Source organism: Cupressus sempervirens, chromosome 6, assembly GCF_028749045.1.
Source record: "Cupressus sempervirens isolate cs-2001-9-10 chromosome 6, ASM2874904v1, whole genome shotgun sequence".
Taxonomy (NCBI): Eukaryota; Viridiplantae; Streptophyta; class Pinopsida; order Cupressales; family Cupressaceae; genus Cupressus; species Cupressus sempervirens.
The window spans coordinates 590,184,348-590,195,746 of NC_143123.1; the positions used below are offsets into that span (position 1 = coordinate 590,184,348).

Consider the following 11,399-nt stretch of genomic DNA (forward strand, 5'->3'; position numbering starts at 1 on the left):
TAGAAGTGAGGAAGAGAATATCCCCCATCTATTCTTAGATTGTAACTATGTTATTAACATATGGGGTAGGTTGTTACAAAAATTGGAAATAGTTTGGGTATTCAATGAGAGGATAGATCAATTTGTTGAGAATTGACAATGCTCATTCCTCCACCCCCTCCTTATCCAGATGTGGAAAGTGATGCCCCCCATGTCTGTTGGGGCATTTGGAAGGAGAGAAACAATAGGGCTTTCAGAAATGAAGAAAGGAGTGAGGAGATTGTTACAAATATTATTTTCAAGCTGACAATGGAGAATATGAAGAATTGCAAGTGGAGGAAACCGGCGGTTCCCACAATATGACTGAACAAAAGATTGCCAAGAATTGGAACCTTGAAGAAGAATTCATGGAAGTTGACAATTCCAAGCAACTTGCTAGAAAAAGGATGAGATGGAGACCCCTAAGGAGAACTAGGTTAAACTTAATTTTGATGGCACTATGAGAAAGGAAGGTTTAGCTACAAGGGGCATGGTTAGAGATAGTGAGGGCAGAATGCTTCTGGCCTATGTTGGTAGTCAAGGGAAAGTCTCGAATAATGTTGCGGAAGCCATGGCACTCTTTTGGGGCTTGAAATTGGTTATCAATGTGGGATGGGAGAATGTGGAGATTGAAAGTGATTCAAAAATTATTATTGAAACAGTGAAAGGCAACATGTAAGAGGGATGGACAATCAAAAGGGTAATAGAAGATATAAGGCATTTATTACTCATCTTGAAAAGATTGGAGCTTAAGCATATTTTTCAAGAGGGTAATGGGGTGGCACATGAGATGGCAGCATTAGGTTTGAGTGTGCATGGCCTACATTGCTAGAGATTTGGGTGTTACCAAATTTGGTAAGACTTTTAGTGAATAAGGATACTATCCCTTGATTAAGTATAGTTGGAGAGATTTTTTGTATCTTATTGACAACTTGGTGATGAGTGGACCGATGGGACTGGCTCGCCATGGACAGATGGTAAGGAATGATGAAATAGGTACTTGCAGTAATAAATTCGCATGGTTTGAAAAGGAAAGAATATCGAAGGATGATATGGTGTATTTTTTGTGATTTTCTTGTGCATATCTTTGTACTTGGTGCTAAGTAAAAATTCAAATTTTAAAAGGTTTTGAATTATTGGGAATGATGGAAAAGAATGGATTTGGGGTAACGACAGTTGGCATGTGATAACTAAGCCAAGATGTGACACTAGCATTCACGAGAGAAAAGGCCTTTATGAGTACTTAGTGCAACCCATTTTTTCGCGTGACTAGATTAATATTTGCCTCTGGTTTAGAGTTTTGAAAGAAGACAGAATTTTGGTGAAGGTTACAGATATGGAGGCAGATCTTCTACATATTGAGCCTACAATGGTTGAGGAAAGTGCCAGTAAACCTCTAATTTGGTACATGCTTAAAGAGGGTGGATTAGTCCCGTTATTAGAGGCATCGAACGACTTTGATGAGAGTTGTTCTCATCAATTTGTTGACTCCTAGGAGAATAGGAAGGTTATTGTAAATGATATTACATTCCAAATTTCTAAGGAAATTATCTCCTTGGTGATGAGCCTAGCAATGAAAGGGAGAAAGTGGCAGAAAGTGACTAGGGTTGTAGATGAAGCTAGCTTAAATTGCTTCTTTCTGGATGGCGAAGAACCCATTCGCCATCATAGAAGGTTTTTGGGAGAAACTTCTAGAGCCTTGGAATGAAATTTGCTTAGTACTGATGAAATATTTAACCCTTGAAAGGAGGTATGGTGTTTGTTACTGTTATCATTTTCCTCTACTAAATCACTTCCGTCATCGTGATTATATTTCTATTTTGTTCTTCCTGTTATGATGTTAAGGAGAAGATGAAAAAGGGGGTTAATTATACTATCCTCCATCAGGAGTTGATGTTCTGACTTTACTAATTCCACTTGGCCCCTTTACCCCCTAGGATTGTGGAGGTTGATATCCCAACTTTCCATAACCCTCACCCCCACCATATCCCACTAAGAATTATTGGCCCTAGAGCCCCTACCCCCCAACCTTCACCAAGTGGGTCCCCTGAGGAAAGGAAGATTTCCCCCTAGTAAAAAATGAAAACGAATAAAAGGAAGGAGGAGTTGGAGGACTTGGAGGATGAGGTGAGAGGTGGAAGGTGGAGATTGGGAAGAATTGCAAAAACTAATGCTAAAAGGAAGTTAAGGTCTATGGCCTCGTAGGAGGAGGATTTGGATTTGGAGGAAATAGCCCACCCCAATCAAAGAATAAAACATAAGACTTTGAACAATGGTGTGGGGAATGAGGAGGAAAAGGAGGTGGAAGTCTCAAACTCTTCAATGTCTCGGGTGGTGTGACTAAGGGAAGCAAAGAGATGACCCATGTCTTAGCTTCCATTACTATGGGGTGTGTAGACCTCACGCAACACTAGTTCCCTAATATGGTGGAAAAAGTCTCTCCCCTACGACGTCTTCACCTACTAGGGTTATACCTAAAGATAAGATTATCTCTAACCCCCCAATTTTGTAGGAATTTGACGAGGACATGGTGGATGGCAATCCGAGTGGAAAGCAACAGGTCCCCGAGGAGACTTTCAAGCTAGCTAACAAAGAGCTGAGGGAGAGAGTGCACACCTTGGAGGAAAGAGTAAGACTTTTGGCAAAGTTCACCATCAAGGTGAGGCATGCGGTGACCACTACTCTGCACCTACTGAAGGAAAATTGGGAGGGTGACCTGTCTCGAGAAGACTCCAGAATGTTGTTTGATTTCTTGGCAAAGGACTGGGCCAACATCCTCCTTAAAGGGAAGGATGAGAAGAAGCTCAATTAGGACTTGCTCCCCTTGGTTTTTCTACGTTTTATGGTTTGTTAGTTCCTGAACTTAGTGAGTTTTAAGGCTGTTCTTCCTTTGTTTATAAACTTACAGTTTAAATAGTATTGTTTCAGGCAATAGTAGTATGTTTCCTAGTAAAACTTTTTATAATGATCCTTCGGGTGTTGTTTTTGCTTGGATTAGCAGTAGTAGGGGGTAATTTTGTTTGATGGTAATCTGCTGGTTGTTGGCCAATTTGTTTGTTGCAAGGGTCGGCCCCCTTGTTTTGCCTACTTTTTAATTCAAAAACATTTAGAATTACATTCATAAAATTTGGACATCAATTAAATTGTATTTATCTTTAATTGAGTGACTACAAAGACATCTAATAGAGCACTACATGCCAAACATGTGAAGTAAAAAATTCAACTATCTGATTGAAAGGACTAAGAGTCATGATGTAAAAAGTAATCGAGCTCAAATAAAAATATAAATTCAAGTTTTGCATCTATAGATTTCAATAATGGAACACATTGCAAAATTATCAATCCATTATGCACAATCAAAATATCAATTCAATTTTTCCATGTTTAGATTTCATAATCAGAGGCCCACATCAGTATCTCTCCAACTCTATAAAAATTTTCACTGAGACAGTGATTTCTCAATATTTTGTTGTGCTGAAGTAAATCCTCCACTGCCCAATCAATGCAAATAACTACTTATAATTTTAATTTATTTTAGATAGCTGTTACGGTGAGATGTGATATAACATCTTGAAGCTGGTATGCTTATAAATTCATTATAAATTTATAAGGTAGGAATTTTCAAAATGATATATGCAATTTAAATTAATCACTTTTGAAGGGAGATACATTCCATTGCCCTATACTTTATAGAGAGCAGGTATCAACAGTGCACTAGGTAAGCATCTTAATGTGTCTGGTAATGCTGGTGCCACACATCTTATGGTTAAAAAAGGGCACCGGCTACGATGCAACATATTTGCACCGGTCGGATGCCTTGTCTATCGTGTCAGATATGTACATCGTTTCAACTTTCTGACATGTACTTTTACATCCCTCTTTTATTATTATGATGTTTATATTATTTTGTTTTTGTAAATTGTAAATGTTTAAATGAGTAGAATATGTATTATTTTTTTATTTTAGATAAGTAAAAAGATTTTAGATACATATTTTTAATGTAAATTTTAAATTCTAAAAATATAGAAATAAGATAAAAAAACATTTATTTTAAATAAGTAAATTATCTATAACAAAATTTGAATTTTTTTAATTTATTTATTTATTATTATTATTTTTTAATTAATGGATAAGAAATGGAAGCCACAAAATTTGAATATCTTAATTAGAATGAGAGATTAAAAAAATTCAATAATTTCTTATATTTTATAATCACATTATTATCAATATATTATAAAATTTAATAATTTTTTATATATTATTAAATAAAAAATACTTTACCAATAAGTAAATTTTAATATATTTAAGATTTCTAAAAATCTTTCATTTATTTTATAAAATTTAATTTATTTATTTTATTTTATTATATATTCTATGTTTGTGTACTTGTGACTCTTTTATTTTTTATTTTTTTTATCTTTATACTATAGTTGTGCATCATCTTTAATTTTGAAATAATCATAATGTTAAGATATTAGATCATGACATTAGCTATGTTAATTTGTTATGTTATTATTCAATTTTATTTTTTAAAAATTATAAATGAATTTATTTAGAATTTTGTCAAATAAATTTTTTAATTGTATGTTGGGCGTATCAATCACTATAATTATTATATTCATATGCATTTATTGGATGTCAGAGATTAATGAACATGAGCATAAAGTTTTTACTTTTTTCACATTTATTTCACTATATTATGTTATAGTTATTTCATGAATGTTCCATTCAGATTTCTTTACTCATATCTTATTTTCATGATAAATTACAGTGTGTGCTACTAAAATTTCATTTTATGAGATTGAAATATCAATAATATTTAAAAATTTATTCTAATATTTCGTTCATTAATTGATATATTTTACTTGGTTTTTAAAATTTTAAAATTAAAAGTCACCTTATCATTGAAGTTTAATCTATCCACATTCTAATTAATATAATATTTTTTTCTTATAACTATTTTACTTATATTTATTTAATTACTATATTTCAAAAATTTAAAACTTACAACAATATAAAAATCAAAATAATAATCTATTTTAATATCTAAAATAAAATAATTATTTTCATATTATATACTTCTTTAAAATATATTTTATTAAATTTATAATTAATTAATTTAATAATATATAAAATTATTTCATTATGTTTTATAATATATTAACAATAATTTAAATTGAATTTCTCTATCTTCCATTCTAAGTAAAATACTTAAATTTCACTAAAAGAAAATTACTCCTCCAAAAAAAATTATTCTATCATTATATTTTAAAAATTAAAAAATTAAAAAATATATCTAAAATCTTCTTTGAAACAATTTTAACATACAATGTGTCTCACAAACATGATTTCTAATTCATTTAAGATGAGGACTCTCACTCCTCTAATTCATTTCACTCCTTTAATTCCTTTAACATGATCATTCCTCTAATTCTAATTCATCTAATTAATTTAACACTAATTCTTTTAGAATGATCACTCCTCTAATTTTATTTCATTTAAGTCATGCTAAATAACATGAGTATTAAAAAATAATACGAATATTAAAAATGGTGAAGTGTTAAATAACATGAGTAATAAAAAAGGTGAAAGTAATATTAAATAACATGGCTAATAAAAAAGGTGAAAGTCATATTAAACAACATGAGTATTAAAAAAAGTGAAAGTCGTGAATATTAAAAAAGGTCATTCTTTAGTGTTAAAAGGTCAACTTAAATTCAATTTAAAAGAGACTTCATCTTATTCATTTAATCTAATTCATCTAAGTCATTTAACATGAATACTAAAAATGAATACCAACTTATTCATTTAATCTAATTCATCTAAGTCATTCAAAGACTCTCACTCCTCTAATTCATCTAATTCACCTAAGTCATTTAATTCATCTAAGTAATTCCTTCATTTAAGATTACGACTCTCACTCCTCTAATTCATCTAAGCCATTTAATTCATTTAAGTACTAAAATGTGACTTCCACTCCTCTAATTCATCTAAGTCATTTAACATGAAAATAAAATACAAGTAAAGGAATCCCAAATCTAAAGTGGAACATTCATGAAATAACTATAACATAATATAGTTAAATAAATGTAAAAAAAGTAAAAAATTTATGCTTGTGTTAATTAATCTCCGATGTCCAATAAATGCAATAATGCAATAGACAATAGGTTCAGAGTTTAAGAATAATAATTATAGTGATTGATATGCCCAAATACAATTAAAAAATTCATTTAATAAAATTCTAAATAAATTTATTTATAATTTTTTTTAAAATAAAATTGAATAATAACATAACAAATTAACATAGCTAATGACCATGATCTAATATCTTAACATTATGATTATCCTTCAAAATTAAAGATGATGCACAATTATAGTATAAAGATAAAAAAATAAAAATTCAAAGAGTCACAAGTACATAAACATAGAATATATAATTAAATTAAATTTTATAAAATAAATGAAAGAGTTTTAGAAATCTTAAATATATTAAAATATACTTATTGGTAAAGTATTTTTTATTTAATAATATATAAAAAAATTATTAAATTTTATAATATATTGATAATAATGTGAAATATAAGAAATTATTGAATTTTTTATCTCCCATTCCAATTAACATATTCAAATTTTGTGGGTTCAGCCTCTCATCAATTAATTAAAAATAAATAATAAATTTTAAAAAAAAATCAAATTCAAATTTTGTGATAGATCATTTATTTATTTAAAATAATTTTTTTTTCTCTATTTCTATATTTTTAAAATTTAAAATTTACATTAAAAATATATATCTAAAATCTGTTTACTTATCTAAAATAAAAAATTTAATATATATTCTAATCACTTAAACATTTACAATTTACAAAAACAAAATAATATAAACATCATAATAATAAAATCATAATAATAAAAAAGAGGGATGTAAAAATCTGACACTGTACATGTCAGAAAATTGAAAATTGAAACGATGTACATGTCAGGCACGATAGACAAGGCATCCGGTCGGTGCAAATATGTTGCACCGTAGCCGGTGCCCTTATGTCTGAAGAGACTGGACTGTGTGATGTCATACTACCACAAGAAGCTCTCGTGGACTGAGCCATGCCCCGACCCTTCTGTGAATTTATACAAGCAGCAGTGAACTAGTATAAATTTTGTTTATGGGTGCTGTCATCTAAACAATTTTTTCAATCAGTAAGGCACAACCACCTAGAGGCTACAAGGAGTCACATCGCTGGTTCAAACCACAAGCACATTAGCCCAGTGAAGGACAAGGTATGTGAACACAATAGTCCCACAGGATTTAAACCTTGGTTCTTGTGACACCAACAAAGTGACTTGTTTTATTTTGATAAGTACATCTCTATAGTTAGTTGTTCACACCTTGCTCTAGCCTGACTTCCTTTTTTTGCAAATAATGCGATTTCAGGGATGAACTTCAGAAGTAAAATTTGCATCTATTAATATTCACCTATTACATCACACTTAATGGCTACAGATCTAACAATTAGCTCCCGTGAAAAATAACAATAAATACAATTCTTAGCTGTGATTTCATAAATACTATCTACAATAAATACAATGCCTAGCTTGCTTGACAACCAGATACACAACGTAGGGCTCCTGCTATTGAACATGTTACCTCCATGGTTGTAAAGTGCTAACAGCCAACACCTAGACTTGGAGGGCGTGCCTTCATTCAGCCAAAAAATAAAGAATTTTGTTGTGATTTTTGAGTTCTGACCTTTATTTTGCCATCCAGTGTTTGTTTTTTTATGAACTCTTCTACTACTGGAGGCATTGGAGAGGGAGATTTCATGAATTACAGAGAGTTTTTTGGGTTCTGATCCTCACTTTGTCATCCAAAACATTGTTTTTTGCTGAACTCTTTGTGCGGTTGGAGGCTTGAGAGAGGGCGCTTTCATAAATTCTCCAGAGTGTTTTAGATTCAGGATGCCCTTCTAAAATCGTGCTAACAAACGTTGCCTCTGACATCCACCATACCTTCAAAGAGGAGAGGTTGCGGTCATTGATGGACTTGATTTTCTGCCAAGCCAGAAACCTGGGCCTCATAATCTTTTCCAAACTGATTTGAAGCAAGGTAGGGTGCTTCACTACCCAATTAGCAGGGAGCTCCAAGTTATTAACTATAAAGTTCATCTTTTCCCTAACATTTTCCTTGGACAGACCAAATAATGGAGGGAAAGCTCCCAACAGCTGCCAGATTTCTTCAGCCGAGAGCCCGCAGAGCTTGAGATTCTCTATTTTGGCCTCTAACGTCTCTGTGCGACTCACAGCCACTATAGATACAATATATTTGTACGTGTTGCTCTTTTTGTCGGCGACAATCTTGTTGATGAGACCCACTTGTGCAGGGGTTAGGGATGTTCGTGTAAGAATAATAGGGTATATTAGTAAGAATCTTACAAGCTCTGTCCCAGGAAAACCCCATCCTTCCCAATAAGCATGCGAGGGCTTCAGTGTCTTCTCCAAGCTATAAGCAAGAAGTCTCGGTGCTCTTACCAGGGCTTTAACAAGCGCATCCTGTGACTGAAATACATTCTTCAGAAACTCCATCGTGGGAAGAATGTTTCTCTCGAAACTATTGCACAAAAAGAATGGACTTCTTGTCATAAGTTGGGCAATTTGGACTTCAGCGAAGCCGTGCTGCTTCAACAAATGAATGATCTTCTCTACGTTGTCGAGGGTTTGAAGCTTTTGCAATCTGGGATACGACTTGAGAATCCGAGAGATGGCGGCCTCAGAGAGGTTCAGTTTGGTGGAGGCAAATTGTGAAAAGAGGGTCTGCGAATGAGCTTCAGTCGAGAAAACATTGCGAAAATGAAAAGGGAATGGATGAATACGAAACAGTTTGCAGGATAAAATGGAGTTCATGGGAGCTGCTGCAACAAGAAGCATTTTGCAGCTTGACAGACAGTTCATCATGGAATAGGCAACAAGAAGGTTAGGGTTTCCCCGATAGCGGTGTTATTTTGGTATGTCCAAATGCTGAGATTAACTTGTGGCGGAATCGTAGGATTTTTAACTTTGAATTCAGCGTTTTTTTAATACTAGCACTTGCATCAAAAGTGGTGCAATGTTTAAGGTGATCGGAAGATAAACAATGAACAAGAGCTGGAAGATTTACAATGAACAAGAGTTCTACCAGAGCTTGAGTCTGGGTGTTTTGTAAGGGTCGGGGAGTTGATTTGTTGAGATCAATTTTGAATTAAAAAAGAAAATTAACTAGCACTTGCACTCAAAAGGAGGTGCAAGGATAGGCCATAGGATTTTTATTTGAAAGAATAATTAAAGATTATACATCATTAATATTAGTATAATATCATATAGATTGTACATCATTAATATTAGTATAATATCATATTTATTTATAAAATTTAAGGAAGCATATAAAATTGCTATTATATTTTTCAACATAGCCATTTACGTTAAGGAGTGTATTAAAATATATTTAGGTGATACCCACTGAAACAAACCATCATAACTTTCCAAGAGGTCCTACTTATCAAATCAATAAACATAACTATAATGACAACAAGGGTGAAATGATCATTTTAAAAAAATTTATGAAAAAGATGACATATAAATATTAATAAAAACTAATGCACAACCAACGTATCAACATAATAATATATAAATATTAATAAAAACAAATGTACAACCAACATTTCAAGATAATAAATCTATTAGCTTATCATGCAATCTCAAACCAAGTTAGACACATTGAGATGTTGCCTAAACTCAATCGAGCCAACAAATTTTCCATTTATTTTTGGATATTGCAGATGAATGAGATATGTTGACCACAGGATAAAGTTTCTAAGAACATAGATTATGTAGTACCTTATAAGATCTATTGAAGGGCAAAATATTTGGACAACTTCAATGATTATGTAATACCTTAAAAAATCTAGCAGAGGAACGAAATCTATGCAAGTTTGATTTTTTTTTTTTAATTTTGAAGTAAACATTACCAAATTTTGAAATAGTTGCCATTGATAAGAGTCATATGGTAAGCAAGCATTATAATAATATTTGTATTATATTGTTTCCCATATTTTTTGTTAAGGGCACATGTAATGGAAAAATAAGATCAGGTGTTGGTTGAAACCCATAAGATTTGACGTGTATCCAAAATGTCAGAATAATAGATAATACATGGATTCTTTCAACCTATGCTATATTGAGAGGCTAGAAGGGGCATCAATCACATATTTCTTACCCGTAGCCATATGCAAACCATTGACATTTTAAAATTTGTTAAAGAGATTCCATGCTTCCATCTTGAACTTTAGGTTGAAAGAAGCACGAGTCATGAGCCGAAATAGGTAGCCAAAGAGTCCAAAGATTTTATGTCTAAATTGAAGACAACTAAGATGTGAAAGAAGCATCCCCACTTCCCAAAGACATGGAATTGCTCTAGATTTTGAATGACCATAATTACATGTTTGGTGTGTATTGTCTTTGAAGCAATTAAGATCAATTTTGGACAGTCACTCATGAATTCAAGTCCCCAAAAGCTAATAGTTGGGACTCTTGATAAACAAAGAGTGGCAGCTGGGTAATTACGCCTTCTAGCAAAGAGGAATGTTGATAATAGGATTTCTATAACAGAGGCTGGGGCCATACATTTGCTAGTTAATCTTCTCTCTACACCTGATGGAAGAACACAAGAGCATGATGTGACAACTCTACTTAACCATTCCATTTATGAAAACAATAAAGGGGCAATAGTGACGGCTAGGGAAATTACTCCAATTGTTGAGGTTTTGAAAAATGGTAGCGAGAGAAAATGCAATCGCAACTCTCTTTAGCTTGTCAATTGTTGTTGAGAACAAGATAACAATTGGTGCATCTAGAGTAATACTTTCTTTGGTTAGCTTGCTTTGTGAGGGGAGCCAGAGAGGTAAGAAAGATGTGGCTGCAACACTATTTAATTTATCAATCTACCAAAGTAACAAAGAAAGGGCTGTAAGGGCTGGAGTTGTGGGCCCTTTAATGTAATTACTCATAGATCCTACTACAAGGATGGTTGATGAAGCCTTGTCTATATTGGCTATTTTTGCAAGTCACCAAGAAGGGAAAATAGCCATTGGAAATGAAATTTTGATGCTATTCCAATATTAGTGGATTCTATCAGAACTGGTTGTAATCTTATTGTAATCGAAGACCTTGGAGCTTTAGAACCCTTAACTGATTTGGCTCAGAATGGCACAACAAGATCCAAGAGCAAAGTTTTCTCTTTGTTAGAGCACATGAAGAAGCACAAAATCCACATAATGTATCATTTATGGAAGTTGCTAATAAACTATTTTACATTATCTGAAGAAAACACACAAAATCTCTATAACTAAAAAAAC

General features: G+C 32.4%; 1 protein-coding gene across 1 annotated transcript; it reads right to left on the reverse strand.

Moving 5' to 3' along the window:
* Window positions 1–7,833: 7,833 nt before the first annotated feature.
* On the reverse strand, window positions 7,834–8,961 carry LOC149553629 (transcription termination factor MTERF15, mitochondrial-like). The gene has a single exon (XM_089790352.1). The coding sequence runs from the start codon at window positions 8,959–8,961 to the stop codon at window positions 7,834–7,836; it is 1,128 nt and encodes a 375-aa protein (XP_089646478.1).
* Between the last annotated feature and the right edge of the window lie 2,438 nt (window positions 8,962–11,399).